The 25922-nt window shown below is 48.5% G+C and overlaps 1 protein-coding gene across 9 annotated transcripts in view; it reads left to right on the top strand.

Annotated features, from left to right (window-relative positions):
• MYH10 (myosin heavy chain 10) overlaps positions 1-25922 on the top strand; it is a 146819-nt gene that overhangs the window by 100295 nt on the left and 20602 nt on the right. For all 9 annotated transcript variants that reach the window (XM_036341557.1, XM_036341553.1, XM_036341558.1 and 6 more), the window contains 13 exons: positions 6835-7028; positions 7114-7235; positions 10861-10930; positions 11018-11178; positions 11604-11712; positions 11803-11934; positions 12822-13028; positions 16455-16592; positions 17036-17159; positions 19024-19195; positions 20354-20566; positions 24014-24158; positions 25385-25591. In XM_036341557.1, the coding sequence (XP_036197450.1) occupies positions 6835-7028; positions 7114-7235; positions 10861-10930; positions 11018-11178; positions 11604-11712; positions 11803-11934; positions 12822-13028; positions 16455-16592; positions 17036-17159; positions 19024-19195; positions 20354-20566; positions 24014-24158; positions 25385-25591 (1994 nt within the window). The remainder of the gene's footprint in view (positions 1-6834; positions 7029-7113; positions 7236-10860; positions 10931-11017; positions 11179-11603; positions 11713-11802; positions 11935-12821; positions 13029-16454; positions 16593-17035; positions 17160-19023; positions 19196-20353; positions 20567-24013; positions 24159-25384; positions 25592-25922) is intronic.

The following is a 25922-nucleotide window of genomic DNA, read 5'->3' as shown; positions in this document are numbered from 1 at the left end:
ACAGTCGCAACAGTTGAGACAGACCCACCAAGGAGGGGCTGGTCACTGCTCTCGGAGGGCTTCCTCAGTTTCACACACTCTTTGGGGTCTGCCTTCGTCTTCTGATGCCCACAGAGTTCTTGCCTGCCTCCTTGTCATTCGGGGGAAAGGCTTTACTTTAGCCGTGGTTCATACTAAGAAATAATGAAGTTCTCACTTCCAAAACTTTGAACCAGTCTTCCCTTTTTTTAAAATATATTTTTATTGATTTCAGAGAGGAAGGGAAAGGGAGAGGGAGAACATCAATGATGAGAGAGAATCATTGATCAGCTGCCTCCTGCATGTCCCTACTAGGGATCGAGCCAGCAACCCAGGCACGTACCCTGACTGGGAATCGAACCGTGACCTCCTGGTTCATATGTCGATGATCAACCACTGAGCCACGCCGGGCAAACCAGGAAGTTCTACTTAGATTCAGGTAGCATGACTGATAAAATGATAATTGTGTAATTTCCTTGTAGATTATTATGTCAATTGGTCATAAATCTATTTTTAGTGCCATTTTAGGAGCTGTGGTTCAGTGCTTTCACATGGTTTAGTGCTTATTTCAGTTGTCATCCCTTCAGTAGACGAAGGTTGCAGTGTGGTCTCCTCCTCCATGTTTTTCCTGGAGTCTCAATAGGAGGTGGGAGCTCCAGGAGAAACAGCCTTGGGGACTGCAGCTGGAGTTCCTGAGGTCAAATGGGGACAGTGACACTTAGTTCTCAGGGCTCTTGTATCAGACGAGGCAACCTGAGCCTGCACCTGGCACACGGGAAGTGCCCAAATGCCTGGCGTCTGGCACTGCACTTGCCGCTGCCTCCGCAGCTGCTGCAGTTGCTGGTGCGCCCTAGTGCTGGTGCAGTTGGAATGGTGCAAAACAGAAATCGATTAGCGTCTACCTCCTTGGCTAGTACTTAATGCAAGTCCACTTTTACTCATGGTGCCCCGAGGCCAAGCTGGTCAGCAGCCCTGCTCTGCTGCCCAGTGCGATGCGTTAAGCACACGGGCCCTGCCCAGGGGAGACACAGAGAAGTGCGGTAGGAACTCTGCAGGATGGATGGGCTTCCTGTTTGCCCAGCACCGTGGTCGGCAAACTGCGGCTAGCGAGCCACACGCGACTCTTTGGCTCCTTGAGTGTGGCTCTTCCTAAGCCTTAGGAGGACCCTAATTAAGTTAAAAACAATGTACCTACCTATATAGTTTAAGTTTAAAAAACTTGGCTCTCAAAAGAAATTTCAATCGTCGTACTGTTGATATTTGGCTCTGTTGACTAATGAGTTTGCCGACCACTGGCCCAGCAGCTTTGGCTTCTGCGGGGGTGGGAAGTACAGAGGAGGCAGGTAGAGGAGGCAAATTCAAGTTCAGCTTGCACTGGTGCTGGGAGAAGGAGCAGTATTGTCATCCTCTGGACTTCCTGCAGTTTTCCTAAAAATTCCCAAATACTGTAAAATAACTTATGTAGCCACTGTAAATTTGTTATTACTGGGGATATAATAAGTGGAGGTATATTATGAAGGTATACTAACTGATGTTAGGGATATTATGAAGGTATACTAATTGATGTTAGGCAAATTATGAAGGTATACTAATTGATGTTAGGATCGTTGCTGAGAAGTCATAGCAGTTACATATCTGTGTCTGAATTTGTTTTTAACTGTTAGTATCATTTCGGTGTACATCAGTGTGGAATTGTCTCAGTTTGTTTAAATGAGCATTGAGAACATGCGCATGCCTAGCCCGAGGCATGTAACAGTGCCAGGTGCCCGAGGCCTTTTGCGGGAGTATCTGATAGGGTTCTAATTTATTACCATCTGGCTATTAAATTAACATTAAAATAAGTTTCTCCCCTTACTGTGGTTTTTAGCCATATTAACTGCAGTGAGTCTCTAAAGTGCTGGCCTAAATAATTAAAATCAAATGTAGCGACACCAGTGTTTGGCCCATGCACAGACTGGAAGAACATGAAAATCTCACGAGCCTCTCGTCTCCTGAGGTTGTCCCCTAGAAGAAGGGCCGGTTAAGCGACTGGCACTAGACAGTGTCATTCTTTTATCATTAAAAAATTATTCATGCAGTTTTATGAGATAGATGATTACAAATTGCATTTTTCTTCTCTTAAATAATAAATATGCCCTTACAGATGGCAGCTCTGTGGAGCTCATCTCACTTCTCACTGTCCAAGTAAGCTTTTAGAATAATAAATTGTCTGTGAAAATACTTTGAAATCTTTTCAGGCTACTGGGCAGCCAGCTGGTGAGTTACAGTGCCCGCGCCCAGCCTGGCCAGGCTCTCCTGGCACCTCGGGGAGGAGAGTTTGTAGCAAGAGGATCAACAGAGCCCAGAAGCCACGGGCTCTGCACGTGGAGGTTTTGTTTTAGTGGCTGTGAAGGTCTTAGAAGGAGCAGAGATGCTCATTTCAAAGAGCTGCTAGAATCTTGTCTTCCTCATTTTCTGCCTTTCTCTGATTCCTGATCTCACCATTTCCAACAAGAAAATGTCTTTGTAAAATAGAGGTTTTTATAGGTCTTGATTTTTTAGTGAAATTGTGTTTTATTAGTGTGGCCCAAGTCATTTAATGCAGTTCCCAAAGTGTCTCTCTTACAGGATAAATTTGTTCATTGGTGGAAGCTAACCCTGATTTGAATTAAGGGAAAAAAAGAACTGAAAGTCCGAAGCATGCTGAATGTTTAGCTTTGGATTACCTTTATTAAAAATAAATTTGAGCCCTTGCCGGTTTGTTCAGTGGATAGAGCGTCAGCCTGCGGACTGAAGGGTCCCAGGTTCAGTTCTGGTCAAGAGCATATGCCCGGGTTGCGGGCTCAATCCCCAGTGGGGGGTGTGCAGGAGGCAGCCGAGCAATGATTCTTTCTCTTCATTGATGTTTCTGTCTCTCTCTCCCTCTCCCTGTCTCTCTGAAATCAATAAAAATATATTTAAATAAATAAATAAATAAAATAAATTTGAAAACTAGTTCATTTTGAGTGTTTTGGGGCTGTTAGTGTCAAAGCGACTCCTGCTGGGGACGGCACTGTGACCGCTGTCACGCGTATAAAGAGCAGCTCAGAGAACGGGGGCCGTTGTGTGGAGTTCCCCGCACAGTGAACACCGCGCCTCCTCTTTCCTTGTTTGAGGTGTTGTCTAAGCCGGTGGTCAGAGGGTGCAGCGACAGCAGGAAAGGGCTCCCCGCGCCCTGCATGTGTTAGACGCTGGACAGACGTCCCTGGGGAAGCCCAGCCCGCGAGGAGATACACAGAGTAGAGGGAGGTGCCCCAGGGATCTGGCCGTGGTGAGTTGAAGCCTGGAGGAGGGAGGAGCCTATTTAGTCTGGAGGCAGGTAGAATCCGGAGCCTGGGAAGCACCAGGTGAGGAACTGCCAGGCTGCAAGCAGGGGTCTGCAGTCCCGGCAGAGAGAGCAGGATGGAGACTCGAGGGCCTGCGTCTTTCAGAAAATGCCCCCGGTCTGCACAGCTGGAGCTTCGGTGTGTGTGGGAAATGCCAGGGAGGCTCCTTCATTGAGCACCTGAGTGTTTCACAGACGCCTGTAGGGCAGGTCACACCACAGAGGGGACGCTGAGGCTGGAGGAGTTGGGGGGCCGGGCTCCAGATCACGCTCAGGGTGGGCAGTGCTTCTGCCTCTTGGAGCGGAGTTCCCATCACTGTTACGCGACTCCTTGGACCATATCCTATAAGCGGTAGGAGAAAGTGGATCTTAAGTGGAGGGAAAGATAACTCATTTAGCTTTAGCTTTCAGAACTACTTGTGAGTCATTACACACAGGCATAGCAAGAACCTGTGTGGCAGGGGGAGAGGACACAGGGAGACTGGGGCTGAGGAAGGAACCAGGTAGGGGGTTGCAGAATCCAGGTGAGGGGTTAGAGCCCCCACGAGGGCAGCGGAGAGGAGGGATGGATGGAGGATGTTTGAAAGTTCGGTGAGCAGCTGATGTGAGAGGAATGGAGTCTGACCCCTGGTTTCTGGCTTGAGTAAGTTGGTCACGTCTGTAGGAAACACAGGAGGGACAGGGTAGCAGCGAGGACAGAGAATGTGCTCACGTTTAGGATATTGATCTCTGCCCCTCCTACCGCCCATTCTCCTCACCCAGCTCTTCCTCTCCAGCACCGTGGGGCTTGCCCCCCTGCCCTCACCTCTTCTCACTCCCCTCAGATGGTCCATCCAGTCTCCTGACTGTAAACACTAAGCCAGCAATCCCAGATTTACCTCGCGGTCCAGACCTCTCTTCGCAACAGCCTGCTTCTCATCCACTCAGCTTCTCATCTCCACCTTAATGTCCCACAGGCACCCCAACCTACACAGTTTGGACCCCATTTTCCTACCCACAAAGCCCACCTCTCCCCCATCTTCCCGATGGCACCACAAGCCACTCAGTTCTCAAGCCAAACTCCTAGGAGTTATTCCTGACGTGCCCCTTTCCCTTATTTTCTGTCAAGTTAATCATTAAAGCAAGTCAAGTCTCCCACCAAAATAGGTCCTGAATTTTCCTCCTCTGTCCCTCTCCTCTAAGTCTCACAAGTTCAAGCTGCTGTCATCTTTCTTAGAACCTGGACCCTACAGTGGCCCCCTGTCTGGTCTCCCGGGCCTCCTCCCCACCATCTACCCACAGTGGCCAAGGGAAGGTCCCTCATGCTGCTTCACTGGCACTGGCCTCTCGCACTTCTTCCTGCCCCTGGCCCTTAGCACATGCTGTTCCCCTCTCTAGAATATTCTCTCCTCTGGCTCGTTCTTTCCCTCTTGGCAGTAAGTGTAGTTTCTCCAGAGAGATCTCTAACCACCCATCTCTCGCAGCGTCTTGTCCTTTTTGTCAGTGCATTCCTCACTTTGTAGTTGTAAATGTTTTTTTATTCACTAACATCTGTGCATCGAGCCTGTTATGCCAGACATCATGCTAGGGGCAAGGGTGCAACGTTGAGTAAAAGCACACATGACAGGCGCTTAGCAAGAATGTGGAAGGCAGAGGGGCCTCTGTGACTTCTGGGTGGAGAGGAGAATATAGGTGTTTGGCGACTGATGCTGGGAGTCTGGTATAGGTCATTAAAGTCACAAATGAGATCACCCGGGATGAGGCTATGGCTTGGGAAAAGCAGGTCAGACAGTGTGTGCCTGGACTTGCATCCGGCCTTATCCTAGGAAGGCTTTCAGGGATGTTGAGTTTGGACCCCTTGTGAGTGCCCCGGTGTACAGGAAAGGCAGAGAAGCCATCGGGGAGACTGGAGTAGCTAGAGAGGTCGATAGAAGTCAAGGAGAAGGTGGGGTTCATGAAAGGAGCCAGGAGTGACGAGAGGCTTTAGGGTGCCGCTCTGTGGTCAACAGGAAAATACTAGTATATCAGGGTCAAGTAAAATAGATGTTGGACAGCCTGCTCTTAACACTTGACTGGTGGTTGCCTGAGTGTCAGGTGGAGGAAGGAGGGCAGGCTAGCAGCCAGGGCGCTGGGCAGCGGGAAATGAGTGGAGAGGATGCAGAGTGGCCCACGGATGAACTACTCTGGAAAGAAGCTTGGCTCTGAGGAGACAGAGAAGTGGGCAGGCGCAGGTTAGAGGAAGCTCATTGCTTCGTGGCACACGCAGGGGTGGGGTTTGGTGGGGGTTTTGCCAGAGCAAGTAAGAGGGACAGGTTGAAGGCCAGGGAAGAAAGGTGGTCTCCGAGGTGGATGGTAGGCAGAGTCCTGAGCACAAACAGTAGCTTTGACCTGAACCCCTGAGTCTGGTGGCTTCGCTAGGAGGAATGGTATGTGCAGGCTGGGCCTGGGAATCGATCCGACTTCAGCCCCCTTCTCCCCACTTCTGTTTAAGACATGTGTGACTTGAAAAGTTGCCTTACCTCCTGGATCATGGTTTTCTCTTCTGCACAAAGCTCATTGAGATCTTGAGGTCCCCACATACCTTCTATTCTGGGGAACGGATGAAAGAAATGCAGGTGGCTGTTAAGATTGACAAGGGCATTAACAGGGCAATTAAATCGATATTTTGATTAAAATATTTCAGTAGTGTGTTTCATTCATGTAACAGTTTTTTCAAATGAGAGTGTATTGTGCACCAAGTGTGGGTGGTGCCCTGTGTTGGACTTCGGTTTAGAATCCCATCATTAGAGGTGTTAGGTCTGTGTGGACAATGTGAGCCCTCAGCTGAAGGATCTGAGAAGTGTAACCATCATTAAGCGTAGCTTAGGCGCTGATTCTTTTTACGAGGCTCCTCCCAAATTTGTGTTCTTGCCCTTTAATTAAAGTTTATTCACGCTTTGAGGAGAGAGCTAAAGTTTACTCATTCCCACAAATCTGAACTAATGCAATCTCTCCCTGCAACTTGAATGACTTTTTTACTAAAATCCTAATGACTGATGAGAGATGGCTCTGGTCCCTAGTTCCTGAGCCATATTCATTAAGTGGATTTGCTTTGTACAGTCTTATATTTTTATGTATATCTTTATAAGCCTTTCCTGTTTTGAGACTTGTCATAATATCCATTTGTGTATCAATAATGCCAGCCAATGGTCTCTCATATACCAAGTAATTGTGTATGTAACGGGCAAATGTTATCAGGCAGAGTCCCTGAAAGTAGCGCAGCGGAAGGCATCTGCTGGTATGTGGTCTGAAGCTGTCAGAGCTACACTACCCGCCCTTGAAGTGTGTGGCTGTTGGTCCCACGGCTTGTGCAGTGTCTCCGTATGCTGACTGCCCCCTAGATGGCATCTCTCCTCATCTGTCCACAAGCTTGTGCTGCTGCACTCACTGTGTCTTGTCTTCCCTGCTGGAGAGTGGGTTTGACTCGTCGTCCTCTTCCTCTTTATGTTCACCAGTGGATCGTATTGTGGGCCTGGATCAAGTCACTGGTATGACGGAGACAGCTTTTGGCTCTGCCTATAAAACCAAGAAGGGCATGTTTCGAACCGTCGGCCAGCTCTACAAAGAGTCTCTCACCAAGCTGATGGCGACTCTCCGCAACACCAACCCCAACTTCGTTCGCTGCATCATTCCAAACCACGAGAAGCGGGTATGTGTCCAGCACGTGCTGGGATCGGACACTGAACGAGGTCGGGGTAGAGCGGTTCACAGGTAACACTCTCCTTTCTGGTCAGGCTGGGAAACTGGACCCGCACCTCGTGCTGGACCAGCTGCGCTGCAACGGTGTGCTGGAAGGCATCCGCATCTGCCGCCAGGGCTTCCCCAACCGGATCGTGTTCCAGGAGTTCCGGCAGAGGTATGGGCCGCGCTCACCTTTTCCACCTGCCTCACAGCACGAGGTTGGAGGCATTCTTTTCCTGTTCCCTGGAGAGTCCGATTTCTTCACATGTGGGAAAGGCTAATCCTTATTACCTTGGCTTTTGGTCAAGGCTATTGAGGGCGTGCTTCATGGGGAGGTCGCGCCGTGACTGCTGTGGTGCTTCAGAAACTGCTGTCTGCAGGGTCGGCTGAGGCTTACAGTTGTTCATTTAAACAGTTCCATTTGGGGCTTGAACTTTTTTTTTTTTTTTGGTGTTTTTTGTTTGTTTTTGTTAATTCTCACCTAACAGTATTTTTCCATTGATTTTTAGAGAGAGTGGAAGGAAGGAAAGGAGGGAGGGACGGAAACATCAATGTGAGTGAGACACATCGATTGGTTGCCTCCCATACTCACCCCCACCAGGGCTGCGGATCAAACCTGCAACCCACATATGTGCCCTTGACCTGGAATTAAAGCCGAGACATTTCAGTGCTCAGGCTGATGCTCTAATCATTGAGCAACACCTACCAATGCTAAACATAATTATATTTTTTAATATATATTTTTTATTGATTTCAGAAAGGAAGGGAGAGGGAGAGAGAGAAACATCAATGATGAGAATCATCAATCAGCTGCCTCCTGCACACCCCCTACTGGAGATGGAGCTCACAACCTGGGCATGTGCCCTTGACTGGAATCAAACCCAGGACCCTTCAGTCCACAGGCTAACACTCTATCCACTGATCCAAACCAGCTAGGGCCATAATTATTTTTTTAAGCTGATATTTTAAAATACAGTCATGCCCCCATAACAATGTTTTGGTTAAAGACAGGCCACACCCTAGTCAGTTTGGCTCAGTGGATACAGCATTGGCCTGCAGAGCAAAGGGTCCCAGGTTCGATTATGATCAAGGGCACTTACCGTGGTTGTAGACTCCTCCCCGGCCCAGGCCCTGGTTGGGTCACGTGCCAGAGGCATCCAATCAATATGTTTCTCCTTCTCTTCCACTCTCTCTAAAACATCAATGGAAAAATATCCTCAGGTGAGGATTAACAATAGATAGATAGATAGATAGATAGATAGATGATAGATAGATAGATAGATAAAGGAAGAAAGACAGGCCACATATATGATGGTGGTCTCATAGATTATAATGGAGCTGAAAAACTCCTGTCACCTGGTGACCTCACAGCCATTGTAAGGTCACAGCACAACGCATTCCTCGTGTTTGTGGTGCTTCTGGTATAAACAGACCTGGTGAGTTGCCATTCATATAAAAGTACAGCACATACAATTATGTACAGTATATAACAGTGGTTGCCAACCGGTGGTCCAGGGACCACTGGTGGTCCGTGAGGTCCAAAAGGTTGGCTACCACTGGTGTATAACACTTGATAATGTAATAAATAACTACAGATTTATGTATTTACTACACTGTTTATCATTATTTTAGAGGGTACTCCTTTTATTTGTTAAAAATGTTGTTGTAAAACAGTGTGCCATGTTTTATTGGCAGCAGCCTCACTATCTCATGTTTCCCGCATGTCTGATTACATCATCTTCTCTGTGCTTCATTTAACTCATGTTTTGTACAGTAACATGAACAGGCTTATAGCCTTAGAACAACAGGCTATACCGTACAGCCTAGGTGTGCAGTGGGCTATACCATCTAGGTTTGTGTAAAAATAACAGAAATGGATGCAGTAGAAATGGATGAAAACTTATGATGGGAAATTGGTTTTTTTAATGTATTGCATAATTTTCTTTAATATTTAGTTTGCTTTTTTTCTCCTGGAAATTGGATTTTCAATTATGGCAGCCTTTGTTGTTCCATAATATAAACAAGCCTGCCATCATAGGATGGCCCTTTCTCCCACTGTTCCAGAGGAATTCCCGTTGAGCAATTATTCCAGCCCTTATGGGTTTGGGGGAACCTGTATTGTGGCCTCATTGTATGATAAACAGTCGGGTAGACTCTCCCTTTTTATGGGTAGGAGAAAAAGGAACATAATTGACATCCAGAGAACAAAGTTGATGGTGTAGCCAGGATTCATCTTTAATATAGCCAACTACCTATTTGCTCCACTTTATTTTTATTGAGGTGTAACTACATAAAACACACAAATCTTTTTTTCCAATTACACTTTACATTCAGTATTATTTTGTATTAGTTTTAGGTGTATAGCATAGTGGTTGGATAATCATATGCTCTTACCAAGTGGTCCCCTGATATATCCAGTACCCACCTGGCACCATACATCTACTAGTCTACACTAATAAAAGACAAAGATGCTAATTGACTGTACCTTTGCTATGCCCCCAAGCCATGCCCACCAGCCAATCAGAGCAACTATATGCAAATTAACCCAACCAAGATGGTGGCTGGCAGCCACGGAGCAGGAGCAAGCAGGAGGCTTGGTTGCCCGGGCAATGGAGGAAGCCAAGCTTCCCACCTGCCCTGAGCTGGCTGTGTGCTCTGCTCAAGGCAACAAAGTTTCAATTATAGAAGATAAATAAATCCCAGATACCTGCTTCCAGCCAGCCTCCACTGGGAGCTTGGGTGGCTGGGGGCCATGACCAGCCTGAAAACAAGCATTCAGCCCCTCACCCAGGATGGCCACACCCTCATGGGGTGAGGGTCCCCGCTGGAGGGCTTAGCCAGCCTGAAAACGGCCCTCAGCCCCTCACCCAGACTGGCCAGGCACCCCCAGCAGGACCCCCCACCCTGAAGGGGCTGTGGCCAGCCTGCAAACAGCCATCAGCCTCTCACCCAGGCTGGCCAGGCACCCCAAGGGGGACCCCCTACCCTGAAGGGGCTGTGGCCAGCCTGCAAACAGCTATACTATACTACCAGAGATTGCATCGAGCCTATCAAGCAGGCGCAGCAGGGCCTGGATGAGCAGGCTGGCGGTCTTACAGTGGTTCTCAACCTGTGGGTCGCGACCCCTTTGGGGATCAAACAACCCTTTCACAGGGGTCGCCTAAAACCATCGGAAAACACATATATAATTACATATTGTTTTTGTGATTCATCACTATGCTTTAATTATGTTCAATTTGTAACAATGAAATTGGGGGTCACCACAACATGAGGAACTGTATTAAAGGGTCGCGGCATTAGGAAGGTTGAGAACCACTGGTCTAGTAGTTACTATAAAGTGCAGTCTTCAGCGTGCAGCTTAGTGAATATATGTACACCCAAACCATTGCCATTTTGAATGTCACCTGCTGCTTTCTCTTCTCAGTGGAGGCCTCTGGGCATTGTTGTCATGGCCTTTTCTATGATCCAATAGATGTCCACAAATCGGGCACAGAGAGCCAGTTCTCCTGCATCTTGGGCATGTGAACATTGTGGGGGAAATAAAAAGCAAAAGGTTTTTAAAACACCATGCTTTTATTCTTCTCTGCCACAATTTTTATACCTCGTCTTTGACATGGGAGAATTGGCCTTATGTTCATTTGTTTATTTTGAGAAATAGAAAATCTGATTATCACTTGGTTACTTCTTTACACCTAATTTGACATGATTACCCATCATATTGCCTCATAGAGAAAGCAGAACTCACAGTAGGTAAACATTCACAAATTTTTACCAAAACCTTTTGGCTGCTTTTCTTACAGATATGAGATCCTCACTCCAAATGCTATTCCTAAAGGCTTTATGGATGGCAAACAGGCTTGTGAACGAATGGTAAGTTTTTCTTGATTTTCCTGCTTTGTGGACTATTTATATAATCTTTTCCTACAGCAAAAAATAAATGAACTCTTTCGCTTTTAGATCCGGGCTTTAGAATTAGACCCAAACTTGTACAGAATTGGACAGAGCAAGATATTTTTCCGAGCTGGAGTTTTGGCACATTTAGAGGAAGAACGGGATTTAAAAATTACCGATATCATTATCTTCTTCCAGGCCGTTTGCAGAGGTTACCTAGCAAGAAAGTAAGTGGGCAATCATAAAGGGGGTGGGAGGTGTCTCTAATGTGACAGATCAAAAGAAGGACATAGTTAATAGAGCAGGACTACAACCGCCAGCCAGGGAACGGGAGGGACCCTGTCACACTGTCGGCATTGCCTCAGACCCGCGGTGTGGGACGTGGTAAATGGCAGCGCGCTGTCAGGCAGCATCTCTGAAGAAAGGGGAAGGCGTCCGTGATGGGTGCCTGAGGCTGGCTGGGCGGCTCATGAACTGACCTGGGCTCCAGCAGCAGCCGGTTCCCGTGGTGTCACTGAGGGCTTGATTGATACATGGACCTACTCTGTGTCTTAGCCAAGTAAGAATGGTTGCCTTTAGGAAGTGGTCTCATGACAACCGCCGTTACGACACACTTTTCTGTATGTGACGAGTTTTTCCTGCTGTCCTTCAGGGCCTTTGCCAAGAAGCAGCAGCAGCTCAGCGCCCTGAAGGTCCTGCAGCGGAACTGCGCCGCGTACCTGAAGCTGCGGCACTGGCAGTGGTGGCGCGTCTTCACGAAGGTGGGCTGCGGGCTCTCCACGGAGCAGCAATCGCCCCGGGACCACCCTCCGGCAGGAGACGTGATGATAAACTGCTTAATTTTGTCACAGGTGAAGCCGCTCCTGCAGGTCACTCGCCAAGAGGAAGAACTTCAGGCCAAAGATGAAGAGCTGCTGAAGGTGAAGGAGAAGCAGACCAAGGTGGAAGGGGAGCTGGAGGAGATGGAGAGGAAGCACCAGCAGGTGTGTGCGCTGGCTTCTTACAGGGGCACACGTCCCAGCTGACGTGAGCGCCCCCACTGGCAGGAACTCGCACACGTTTCATTGTGGTCGCTGTACCCGCATACCATCTTAGTTGATGCGTATCTGTCACTCCTTTCCAAAGCATAGGCATTCGAGAACAGAGACAACACATCCGTTATGCCATGCATTTGTCTTTATATGAACCAAAGTCAGCCTTACCTCTTGCATTTTGTCTTTGTTGTATTTGGACACGCAGATGAGCATGTCTGCTTATCAGACATGTATTTGCACCCGTTTTCAGTGAGACTCACAGTGTTACTACCATCCTGTGACTGCTCCTGGGGGAAATAGAAAAAGGTAAAAGGATGAGATGGTGCAAGGCCACCACCTGTCTCTCTGCAGCGACAGTGGTCTCCAGTCCATGTCCCTTCCCAGGCAGTGGTTCTTCATGACAAATAGAGGCTCAGAGCTGTTTATAGATGACAGGGATAGAACTGGAGTGTTCAAGGCCAAAAAGGTTAACAATAAAGGCCAAAAAGTCACTGGATACCACACAGCTTTCGCAGTCACCATGAACTTTATTACATTTGAGTGTTTTCCCTCTCCTGTTTTTCTCTCCCTTCGTAAATTATCTTAATAGAAGAATGGGAGTTCTTAAAATAGCATGAGTTTAACATGCTACAACTTGAGACAGCAGAAACAACTAAAGTGTTTTCATCTGGCTTATTTTGCTACAGCCAGAAACATACTTGGAAGTTTTGCCAGTGGCGGTAATATATTTGTAACTTTCCACTTCTTTGGTGCATTGACCACTGAGATCTTGGTGACTGTATCTTGTGTGTGTGCTGAGGGCAAGTCCTAGTCCTGGCGCTGTGTTGTGATTGCAGCTCCTAGAAGAGAAGAACATCCTTGCAGAGCAACTGCAGGCGGAGACTGAGCTCTTTGCTGAGGCAGAAGAGATGAGAGCCAGACTCGCTGCTAAGAAGCAGGAGCTGGAGGAGATTCTGCATGACTTGGAGTCGAGGGTGGAAGAAGAAGAAGAAAGAAACCAAATCCTCCAAAATGAAAAGAAAAAAATGCAAGCGCATATTCAGGTATCTGTGATCACTTTTATTTAGAATTCTATTTTGGGTTTTCCAAGTGAACCTATTGAATGAATAGAAGCTATGGGTTTAGATTCTTAATGTGTATTTTTTTATTGTTGTTGATCCTCACCTAAAGATATTTTTTCCATTGATTTTTAGAGAGAGTGGAAGGAAGGGGGAGAGACGGAGAGAAACACTGATGTGAGAGAGACGCATCGATTGGTTGCCTCCCGCATGTGCCCTGACCAGAGTATGTGTCCTTGACCAGAATCAAACCCAGTACCCTTCAGTCCACGGGCCAATGCTCTATCCACTGAGCCAAACAGGCTAGGACTCTTAATGTGTATTTAGGGCAAGAGGATTCTAGATTATAAGTACCTACTCTTAAAAGATGACCATCATTCGGAGCACACAAGTAGTAGATTTTCTTCAAACACAGATTTATTGTTTTGAAGAACAATCTTTTTCATGTTCTGATGTGGCATCTTACAGTATGTAAAGTGACTCAAAATAGAACTCCCAAGGTCTGTAGCCTTTTGTGGGGAACATAATTTGTCCTTTGTGTTGTCATTAATAATTGTGCACTCACTCCATTCATTAGATAGGCATCTATGAGGTGGTTTGGCTCATAAGAAATGCTTAGCACTGACGTAGGAGGTGGCCAGGAACCAGAATAAAATACTCAGTCCTTGCTGGTGGCTACTTTCTTATGGATACAAACTGTACAGGAAGCACAGCTATCGCTGTGGGTGAATTCTCAGACAGATGATACAGACAGTAGTTGCTCTGCGTGTGACCTCAGACACACACCCCTCTTTCTCCTGCCTCCCTCCCTCGCCTAGCCAACATGCTCCAAGTGTCAGGGCATCTGTATCTGCCACCTTCACTTCACACTAAGCTCCCTTTCCTCCATGTCTTTCCCTTAATACTTTCTTACCCCATAACTTATTACAAAACACAGATAATTCAGATGTTTGTCAAAGCCACAAAGGATATATTATTTCCTTGGCAGATACCCCATATAGTAAATCATTGGGACACTTTCCATTCTTCAAAGTACACAGCTTTCAGATAACCCATAATAAGTTAACAGAATATCACAAAAGCTGTAAAAAGTGAAAAACCTATCATTATCAAGTCTAATCCTAGACTTTATTCAAAGAATCAATCAATGGAAGCCATCTAGCTACCTAACATTGGGGGGTTATTAAACCAGGGCAATGCTATACTGTTCTAAATGTTAAGATGTTTATTTTCATGGGCACTTATAATATCTGGATAGAGATAGTTGCAAAATAGTGTACCCAATGGATCGAGTTTAAGGTATTTACATAACATAAATTTATATGTAGGATTTTATATGGGAATTTGCAGATCCAAATAACACCAACAGCAGTGTTTCCCTGGGGGCATTATCAGCAGTTTTGATTTTCTGTTCTCTGTTCATTTCAGTAATATGTTTTACTCATGGGGGAAGGACCCCGAATTCACCTCTAATCCCCCAACCTACTTTTTAATATAAACTCTACATTTTAACAACTTCCAATAAAATACTTGCATTTCTCTATTTAGAAAACAAATATGTCCTTGTAGAAATAGGGTGTTTTTATTTTGGTTTGGTTTTTCAAGGCTGAAAAACCTTTACCAGACTCTGATATTTCTAGGGTTTTGCACTGTTACCTTATTCTCTCCCTTTGCGACATGTAAACTCATTCAAACACATTCTAAAAACATTTACGGTAATATTGTTATTAAGTATCCCTGTTTTTCCTCATGAAATACCAGAGGCTCATGCTATTAATTGCCTGGGCCGTGGGAAGATCCAACCTTGTTGCCCCTTACTTTTTTCTTTCTTTTCTGAGGTTTGTCCCAGTGTGCAAACCTTATTTGGATTTTGATTCAAATAAACTAATATATGTAAGTGGCCTTTTAGTGATACCTGCCACCTGGTTTCCCAAATGAAATGTGTTTTGGATTTGCTTCAAAATAATGCTCAGGGAGAAAGTGGAGGCAGAGAGGAAGTGAGGTTGGCCATGAGCTGATGCTTGTTAAGGCGGGGCTGCTGCATCTGTGTGGGGCTCATTGTGCTGCCCTGTGTCCTTCATATCTGTGTCTGAGGTTTACACAATAAGAAGTTAGTCTTTTGCAAGGGTTTCATTTCAGAATCAACCATGAGTAAATTATTTAGCCAAAGTTATCCTTGACACTTTCTTAAATTGATCGTACATTGCTTTGTATGTACAACCTTGTGCAATCAGGTATATGTTATTGTGTACAGTAATGTCAGCATATGAAATAAAGAGGAGCCTGTGATGATAAAAGTATGTGTAAACACCAGAAGCCCACCCAGTTTGGTGACGTGCTTCTGTGGTGAAAGGCATGCTTGAACGGAGACAGCCCACTGCCAGGCCCTCTCCTCTTTCAATTGTTATGTTCTGTTCTCTCAGCTTGTGGCCAAACATATAGAGTAGAAACAGATAAGTATGTGTTTGATGTAGTTCTATATTATTCATATTTCCCTGTGTCACTAATTCAGAAATATGAATTTTAATTACTATATGTTATCCCATTTTATAAATAAAATGCCAACTTTTAATTACCAAGACTTTCATGTAGTGTGTTCATCGTTCCTCAATATTACACATATTTAACTCTGGCTGGTGTGACTCAGTTGGTTGGAGCATCACCCCATACACCAAAAGTGGCGAGTTCAATTCCTGGTCTGGGTGCATATGGGAGGCAACCAATCAATGTTTTTCGGTCAATGTTTATGTCCCCCTGTATCTCTCCCTTCCTCTCTCTCTAAAAATCAATTTTTAAAAAAATTTCACTTTTTTATATGAATCACATCTGTTACTATTTCCTGACATTGCTGGCTTAGCAGAAATGCTTGTTTTCAAAGCTTGCTGCACTTTCTCATGCTGGCTTCCAGAAGGATTGACCCAGTTTGTACGTTAACCTGTGGTTCATATGAATGTCTATTTCACATAACTGCATTTCATGTTTTTAAAAATATCCTTGCCAGCCCTAGCTGGTTTTCTCAGTGGTTAGAGCATCAGTCCATGGACTGAAGGGTCGCAGGTTCAATTCCAGTCAAGGTCATGTACCTCTGTTGCAGGCTCATTCCCCAGCCCCAATCGGGGTGCGCGCGGGACGCAACCAATCGATGTCTCTCTCTCATAGATGCTTCTCTCTGTCTCTACCCCACCCTTCCACTCTCTAAAAATCAATGGAAAAATATCCTTGGTTGAGGATTAACAAGTAGATATATGTATACATATATGGCCTTGCCATCTGAGCATCACAAATTGGTGTTTGTTTGTTTGTTTGTGGGTTTTTGTTTTGTTTTTTCACGAATCGGCATTTCACGATGTGTTCCTTGGGTATTCATGGCCGGGTTTGGTGGGAAGGTGCGAGCTGACCGTGTGTTCACAGGACCTGGAGGAGCAGCTGGACGAGGAAGAAGGGGCCCGGCAGAAGCTGCAGCTGGAGAAGGTGACGGCCGAGGCGAAAATCAAGAAGATGGAGGAGGAGATTCTGCTTCTTGAGGACCAAAACTCCAAATTTATCAAAGTGCGGATGTTTCCCTCCCAAGCTGCTATAGAATACGGGAATATTTCTGTGGTCATGAAAGGGGCTTTAACCAAAAAATTCTACAAAGATTTCAGATTCATCTTCTCCCTAAGTCTCTACCTGTATAGGTTTCTAAAGACACAGTCACAATGTAATGTTTTAAATCCACTCAGCATCCTTATAGTCCTTTAGACTTCTCACTTGCGCCCTTGGTGCAAGTCGATCCGTCATCGATGACTTGTCCCACGGGGCCCAGCATTCATTCGTCAGCTCTGGTTGTGGGAATCTGAAGGCCGGCGGCTGGGCAGCCCTGAGGGGTCAGCACCAAGATGATGAGCCTTCCGCCTCTTTGGAGGATGTGACCTGTTGGGAGGCATGGCCGGTTGTGTTCTAAGTTATACAAACCCGAGTTGTTACTTTGAATGCCTTTGTTTTCTGTTCAGGAAAAGAAACTCATGGAGGATCGCATTGGGGAATGCTCCTCTCAGCTGGCTGAAGAGGAAGAAAAGGCAAAAAACTTGGCCAAAATCAGGAATAAGCAAGAAGTGATGATCTCGGATTTAGAAGGTTAGTGTTTGGAGCTAGAAAAATGTAGGACCGGGACATAGGAATGTTTAGATTTTACTTTAATCAGAACATGATAACAGAGGACGCATGGTGATTACTAATGAGTCTTTGGTTTGTGTTTATTAAAACAGATCTAGCCGAAACCGGTTTGGCTCAGTGGATAGAGCGTCGGCCTGCGGACTGAAAGGTCCCAGGTTCGATTCCGGTCAAGGGCATGTACCTGGGTTGCGGGCATATCCCCAGTAGGGGATGTGCAGGAGGCAGCTGATCGATGTTTCTCTCTCATCGATGTTTCTAACTCTCTATCTCTTTCCCTTCCTCTCTGTGGAAAATCAATAAAATATATTTTTAAAAAAAACAAACAAACAAAAAAACCAGATCTAGTCACCACAATTTGTGATAGAATAGCAGTAAATTATTCTTTTTAATTCACTTTTTAATATTAGGTCCCGGGGTGAAACACGGTGCCCTTTGTGGCCATACTTGGGATCGAAGTCATGTTTGAGCTGTTCAGGCCCTTGGACTTTGTGGGTCTGATCCAGAAAGTGCGCCTGGACTCCGCTTCCTGCAGGGACAGAGCGGCTGAGGGTGACAGTGCCCACGCCAGTGGCAAAAGATAGTCAGGAATCCTGGGGGTTTTTGCAAAATCAGTCATGGCTTTCTTAGAGAGAGAGAGTGAGAGAGAGAGAGAGAGAGAGAGAGAGAAAAGGGTGGATGTTGGGAAGAGCATAGGAAACCTTCCCTGCAGCAAGCAGCTGTGAGCAGTCTCCCCACGAGGGGAAGAGCCGACGCTTAGCGCCCAGCATCGTGAGGGCTGTGGGTCCTGCAGGGCGTGGTCACTCTTTCCAGTGCATTGCTTCCATAAGGGGGAGAAAGGAGTTTGTTTGTTTGTTTGTTTTTAGTGCTTAGGGCTTTGCGGTCTTTTTTTTTTTTTTTTTTTTTTTTAAGTATAGATCAGAGGTTGGGGAACCATTTTCCTGCCAAGGGCCATGTGGATATTTATAGCATCATTCACGAGCCATACAAAATTATCAACTTAAACATTACCCTGCTATATTCGGTCATTCACTTAACTCACTCACCCCTACTGCCTCGGCAGGGCCAGAGCAAATGGTGGGCCTTTCATCGCCCGCGGGCCAGACGTTCCCCACCCCTGGTATAGACAAAAGGGCTGCCGTAGGAAATTATTTTCAGAGGCCGTTTTCCCAGTGTGTGGTCCCCTCCTGGGGAAGGGCACCCACAGCAGAGGTGCTGCTCCCTGTGTGATGGGCCAGCGATGCTCGGTCTCATCTCCTAGCATTTGGTTCCCGCTGTAGAGCACAAAGGCTTACAGGTTCCGTTGTTGTGAGGAGGCATCCGAGTGGACAGATCGCTGCTGTTGATTAAGGAACCATTGCCAAGTCCAAGCGGGGAGGGCAGAAAGCTGCAGAGCCCTCTGCCCTCTCTCCCTCACGCGTGGGAACGGCTGTCTTGGTTCAACCAGGGATTCCCCATGAAAGGGAGGGGGGGACAGGCCGTTGCCCACACTGCCAGCCTCAGCCAGGCCCCCCCTGCAAACCCGGGCACAGCGGTGGGCGCACCATGAGAAGCTTTCTGATCGCTTCGCTCTAATAGCGTGCCCACTTCCCATGAAAGGACGTCCTTGGAACCCACCCAGCTTCTTCCTTAAAATATCCTCCTCCCACCAGTGATCTGCCTTCAGTTGGGTTTTGAATGACTCATTGGTACAGTGTTGTCAGTGTTATCAAGACAAGGACATGCTTTTAAATAAAATAGCTTCTTTTCGACTTTAATCAGTTTTCATTTGAAGTTTTTCATATGGCGTGTGCCTCAGTGTGTTGAAGGTCTGTGTCTTGCCTTAAAGAACGCTTAAAGAAGGAAGAGAAAACCCGTCAGGAGCTGGAAAAGGCCAAGAGGAAACTGGACGGCGAGACGACTGACCTGCAGGACCAGATCGCTGAGCTGCAGGCCCAGATCGACGAGCTCAAGGTGCAGCTGGCCAAGAAGGAGGAGGAGCTGCAGGGCGCGCTGGCCAGGTCCGCCCCCCAGAGCCCGTGGGAGTGTGTTGTGTGGGCTTTCTGTCCATGTCTGGGTGCAGACCCAAACCTGGGAGGGAACACGTCATTTCTGAGTTGCTGGGTGTGGCATCCGAACCTAAAAACCCAGGAGCACGTCATTTGTCAGGGCAGCAAGAAAACATAAGCCGTTCTCAGAATTCGCACTGAAACTCACTAGTCTCCTCAGGAAATCCTTGGAAATTCACAGCAGAAAAAATGACTGTGTCACAGCAAACGTTTGGTTTCTGTCCACGTCAGTATGTTCGAGAAGTTTAGAGAAGTCACTTCAGAAAGGATACCCACCCCATACACTTGAAGCGTGATTTGCTATTCAGTTCTAGACCATTAGAAACCATATGTAGTGAATATATTTATATCTAATACTTTCATTTCTTTATAAAGAATAACTATTTGACTACATGGTCATAGGACTTAGAGTTTATAATTTATTATAATCAAAATCTATAACAGACATTTTTCTGTCCTCTACCACTGTTACTCTTCCTTTGGCCAAATTTCTGCCTTTTCATTTACAGAGGTGAGAGCTAGATTCTAAAATTAAAGTTCTCACCACTCACTGTCATGGCTGTCAGCTTCCCCTCGCTCATCACAGACATCCCAGCTGTGCCCAGGCGGTGTCTGCCTCCATCCAGCCGCACAGCAGCAAGAAGAGGCGGAGAGAGAGCGTAGGTGGGAGGCCTGGCGGCGGCGGTCTCCTCTGCTGTGTGTTCTAAGAACTTCTTTGAATTTGCCGGTTCACTGTAGCATGGCACCAGTTTGGTAGGCTAGACTGCTACCCTGAGCAGTGTTCTAATGATAACATTTTATTTTATAGGGAATTTTTTTAGGTTCTAATCATTAAAGTGATTGTCTTCTCTCTTAATGGAGATAGTTAGCCCTTTGCAAAGGGGGCTGAGCTCGATTGTGAATCTAGCTTTGCCAACCAGCTTTCGGGCCTGCAGGTCATTGCCCGTGTGCCTCCGTGCCTGCTGGGCAGGCCCTGTGCCGCGCCAGGCTCGTGCCACGGCAGAGCTGGGTAACCGGGTCTCCCTGTGGAGAGGTGCAGGGGCGGTTCCGCTGGGGAGCAGCCCTTCCGCACCCCGGCTGAGCGCGGCCCGGGCCTGGCTGTTCTCACAGGGGCGACGATGAGACGCTCCACAAGAACAACGCCCTGAAGGTGGTGCGAGAGCTGCAAGCCCAAATTGCCGAGCTTCAGGAGGACTTTGAATCTGAGAAGGCTTCACGGAACAAGGCAGAGAAGCAGAAAAGGGACCTGAGTGAGGAGCTGGAGGCTCTGAAAACCGAGCTGGAGGACACGCTGGATACCACCGCCGCCCAGCAGGAACTTCGGTGAGTGAGGGCCGGCGCCCGCGGGGCTCCGCACGAGAGCGGGCTGACATGGCGGGTTCGCTGGCCTCTTCAGGAGACGGTGTGCGTTCTTTAGGCTGTATTGTAAGTGTCCCCTCTCCGTCCTGGAAACAATGGCAGGTAGAACAGTAACAGAGTAACAGTGGTTAGAAGCAAGCCAGCCTACGCGGGTAGGTGGATGGACCGACAGACTGAGGCCGATGATCAGGGAGCCATGATCAGAAAGCCTGTCAGTGCTGGGTATCCAAGGGAAGGACGGACAGACACACCCACCGAGGCTGGAAGGAGACTGGCTTAGACCACGTGAGAGAGAGAGGACCGGAGGGCTAGCTGGGACAGGCCCAGAGGAGGAGGCCCAGGGTGGCACGCACCTGCTGGCAGCACCACTGGCGAGCGAATAGATGGGAGGGAGGCACGTGTTCAGGACAAGGAGAGGAAGGTGAGGACAGGCGCTCAGGCAGAGGTAGAGGCAGGGGCAGGGGCAGGGGCTGTCACAGATGAGCCAGCCGCCAGGTGCGGGCAGGAGAAAGGGACAAGCACAGGCGAGGGAGCACAGCTGGAGACGTTGCACACGGCCTCCGCGTGTCAGCCAGAGTCGCAGGGGGCGATAGCCACGCGCTGTGAGCAGAGGCAGCCTGTGGCTCCTGCTGGCGAGAGAGAGAATTCTCCTCGAAGCCACGGTGTCGTCTCCCAGACGGCTGTCTTGGCCTCTTCCTGACCATCTGCTTCCCCGTCAAGACTCAAGCGGCCAGGTGCAGGGGCCCAGCTCACTGTGGCTGGCAGGTTTGGCTGGCTGCTTGCAGTGTGCACGCGCGCACATACACACACACGCACGCACACACACACACGCACGCACGCACACATACATACACATGCCTGCCAGCTGTTCCAGGGTGTAGTAGCCCATCGTGCTAAGAAGGAGGCTATGGGCAAAACAAGGACAAGGAATCGTTGGTGAAGCCGGGCGGTCAGAGAGGTGGGAGGACCTGAGGACCTGGGGAGGAGGTGTGCTGGGGGGAGCCAGTGGTGCCCTTCCCTGGAAGATGGAGCCTGCAACGTGCTCACCTGGGTGCTGGGACCCGGAGAGAACCACGTCCCCGTGTCTGCAGAGGAGGCTTCCTGGTCGGGTTGCAGGCGACAGGAGAGGGCTCAGGAGCGGAGAAGCAGTGGTGAGCCTAGAACACGCCAGGGACCTGCCACGGATCCCTAAGACGGCAGCGAACGGAGGCTGTGTCCCCAAAGAGGGCCCTGTCTCGGTTGGAGCCCACCTGAGGCTGGAGGCTCCCTGCCCACCTCAGCGAGTAACCCTGCTTGTAGGAGTTCTAAGTCCCGGCCTTCTCTAAAATGTCTGCTTCTTTTAAATTTGGAAACCACAGAACTAGACTTTGTTGAAATATTTCTTCTCAGCTAGTCTTTTGAGCACAATAGAAAAAGGCGTTCTGATCATTTCTTCCATTCAACTCTTAGAAAATACATATTTTTAAGACAGTACAATTGATGCATGCATGTTAATTAAAGCCATGGCTGTCCTCAAATATAGATTCTGCTGTGTGAGGAATTACCGTGCCTGCAGCTCAGATGTGGTAGTGTTCGTGAGTCCTCCGCCCTGGCTAAGGACCCCACGCCCTGCCTCTCCAGCTGTGTATCACATGATTGGCATAAAGGGAACAGGCTCAGCAAGTCAGGACCCTCACTGGGCTCCATCTTCATTGGCATTTTAGCTCTTTAGGACTTAGGATGAAGATTGGCGAGGGGTGGGGAGGAGAGACATGCCAGACAGATGCATAGTCACTGCCAGGCACCGGGGCTGAGCGAGGCTGGACCACAAGAAGTCTTCGCGGATTCCTTTTGTCTGGCTACCTGCCACCCCAGAGCTGGCAGCTGCCTGGGCCCCTTCTCTCTTGGCCCAGCTGACCTCCGCCCTCTAGACCCCACCACTCCACCAGTAATGACAGGACGGTGTGTCCACACGGAGTCAGCGTGCAAGTCACTGTTCTAACTTCCTGGTTTAGTGCGGAGAGTGAAATGGTTTTAATATAGAGCGAGGTTGCCAGAGCTGTGCTTCAGGATGATTGTGAGTTAAATTCTTGGTGTTAACATGGCACTTAGCTTAGTGGTTTCAGTCGTTGACAAGCTATATGCTTAAAGACGGTGCTCAGATCCACCCACTTAAAGCGTGACTTGGGCCCTCGTCGGCTCAGTGGACAGAGCATCGGCCGGCAGACTGAAGGGTCCTGGATTTGGTTCTGGTCAAGGGCATGTACCTAGATTGCAGGCTCGATTCCTGGTCCTGGTCAGGGCATGTGTGGGAGGTCACCAATCGGCGTCTCTCTCTCACATCAATGTTTCTCTCTCTGTCTCTCCCCCTCCCTTCCACTCTCTCTAAAAAATCAATGGAAAAATATCGTCAGGTGAGGGTTAACAAAACAAAAAAAGAGTGACTTGGGGTGAAGGCTTTTCTAGTTGGTGAAATAACATTGATTTTTCAAGTTACCCAAATGTTATAACAAATTATAAAAAAAGTCAGAAAGCCAAGTAAAAGCATTTGATACTAATGTGACCTTCATACGGTGGCTGCAGGTTGGATAAAGCCTCCTGGCCTCCCGGGCTTCCCAGGTCTGTGGTCTGGGACCTGCCGTGTCTCCTCTCAGCTTCCAGAGACCCTTGAGCCTGGCGTGCGGCCTCCACCTGCCTCCTGACTCCTGTCCCGCCTCCGTGTGGCCGTGCCAGGCAGACGGGAGGATTAGTGACTGCAGTTCCCACGCTGTCAGAGAGGCTCCTGCTTCTCTCAGGTGCAGCGTCTGGACTGGTTTGACCTCCAACGTCCTGAGCTTCCGAAAGCCTCTTGGACTCGCCTTTCCAGCCTCACTGAAGTGTGGCTGGTGCTGCAGCAAGCAGCCTGGCGCCCGTGTCAGCCGCTCCTGCCCTGTCGTGCGGCAGGGCTGCCGGAGCACTGTGGAGCCCTCGGGGATGTCCACTGGGTCTCCAGCGGAGGTCAGCTGTGGAGGGGAGCAGGCTGCTTCCGTAAGGTTCCCTGCACCACAGTTAGGGGTGCACCAGCCTATTTGAAAATAGCGCCACAAATAATAATCAAAGTAATGGATGTAGCATTTTTTTTTAAGCATCACTTCTTTTTAATGTTTTCTTGATTTTTTTAAAATAAGTTTGTATTGATTTCAGAGAGGAAGGGAGAGGGAGAGAGAAAGAAACATCAATGATGAGAGAGAGTCATCGGTTGACTGCCTCCTGCACACCCCCTACTGGGCATCAAGCCCACAACCTGGGCATGTGCCCCGACGGGAATCACCATGACCTCCTGGTTCATGGGTTGGTGCTCAACCACTGAGCCACCCAGGACATAACAAATTAATTTTTAATTTAATTAGCCAACTAATTCTGAGCTGCTTTCTCTAAAACACATTTCTCCAGTACAAAACGTGAACAAGAAGTGGCAGAGCTGAAGAAGGCTCTTGAGGAAGAAACTAAGAACCATGAGGCTCAGATCCAGGACATGCGGCAGAGACACGCGTCGGCCCTGGAGGAGCTGTCGGAGCAGCTGGAGCAGGCCAAGCGGGTGAGGGAGCCCTGCCCTGGAGAGCTGGGCGGCCAGACCCCCTCCGCCCACCCTCCCCTGCAGTGTCCACCCCCCTCTGCGTGCGCTGTGGCGGCTGCTTTCTTCCCAAGAGCGGTGGGCCCAGCCACCATCTGGAGGCACATTTCCTCCCAGGGCCGCCTCTCACTCACCATCCTTCTCCGACGTCTCAGCTCAAGCAACTGAGCAGTTTGAGGTCTTCCTCCCACTCATGTGCTGCCAGCGCGTCATCATGTCCATCTGTCCCACCCCCACCCCCACCCCGATATTTCACGTGTTCCTTATGCGCGTCTCTCCCTTGGCCCCCCCCGCCTCTGACCTCAAACCGCTGTATACGTTGCTCCCTCTTGTGTGTCTCTAACACGGGCTTTCCATCCTGATGAAACTAACTTCATTTACCCTCTGACTCGGCCTCCCTGGGCAGCGTTTCCCAGTTATCCTTTCCTCCACGCTCTGTGCCTTTGCTCCGACTTCCCCAGTGTTCTCTCCTCCCGCCCACACACCACCTTCCAGCTTATACAGTGACAACAGTAGCAGATACTGACATTCCCATCAGTATGTGTCCGTCGCTGCCAAGTGCTGTCACAGTGCGCGTCAGGCACGTGCACTGCCTTCTGAACCTTCATTTCTAACCTATAGGTCAGTCTGTCATTTCCACTCAAAGACGAGGACACTGAGGCCCAGCCTCGTTAGAAAGTTAAGCCAGGATCACACAGCCCGGAAGTGGAAAGGCAGATGGAGGCCAGGCAGGAAGGCCACAGAGCCCCATGCCACCCCCACTAGATGGCTTTGAAAGCCTGTCCCATGTCGTCCGTGAGACACCCGCCTACTGTGACCACCTTGCACCAACACACACTGCTCACTCGTTTGTCATAACCACCTGAGACTCACAGAGCTCGCTTCAGACAAGGAGGACATGAATGAATCGTTACTCTTTGGACAGGATGTGCTCAGGATGTCGCCCCCAGCCTGCACTGACAAGGATAAATTACACAGTGCAGTGAGCCCCTAAATATCGGCACCCACTACCCCAAGCAGTGTGCACACGTGTGTTCCTTCTACAGCACTCTTCACACAGCACAGCAGATGTTTCATTCATTCACTCAGTGTTGACTCAGGCTCACTGTGTCAGGCACAATCCGACAAACCAGCAAGCAGTGCCTCCATGGCGTGTAATGAAGATACTGTTTTTCCCTTCCCCCTCCTAGTTCAAAGCAAATCTGGAGAAGAACAAGCAGGGCCTGGAGACAGACAACAAGGAGCTGGCGTGTGAGGTGAAGGTGCTGCAGCAGGTCAAGGCCGAGTCTGAGCACAAGAGGAAGAAACTGGATGCCCAGGTCCAGGAGCTCCACGCCAAGGTCTCCGAGGGAGACCGGCTCCGTGTGGAACTGGCCGAGAAAGCGAACAAACTGCAGGTGAGCCCCGGCGACCACCGCACCTGCCCCAGCGTGGCACACAGCTCCCCCTGCTCCCCCGCGGTCCTGAGAGACCGAGCTGATGTGCTGTTCAGTGCCTGGCATCACATCGCACCTGAATGTCCCAGCGTAGGTCCCCCGGGTGCATTTCTGTGGTTGAGTTAAAGTTTAACTGTGCTTAGGAATGAGACGGCATGAATTGGCCTGAGCCTAGTGAATTCACAGTGAATCATAGACATAGTTCTTTCACTGGTTTCAAGTACAACTTCTACTTCTCCATCAGTCTAGTCCAGGGGTGGGCAAACTTTTTGACTCGAGGGCCACAATGGGT

Source organism: Myotis myotis, unplaced genomic scaffold, assembly GCF_014108235.1.
Source record: "Myotis myotis isolate mMyoMyo1 unplaced genomic scaffold, mMyoMyo1.p scaffold_m19_p_17, whole genome shotgun sequence".
NCBI lineage: Eukaryota > Metazoa > Chordata > Mammalia > Chiroptera > Vespertilionidae > Myotis > Myotis myotis.
Note: the sequence above shows the minus strand (reverse complement) of the source record. Positions and strands in the feature narration are given on the sequence as shown.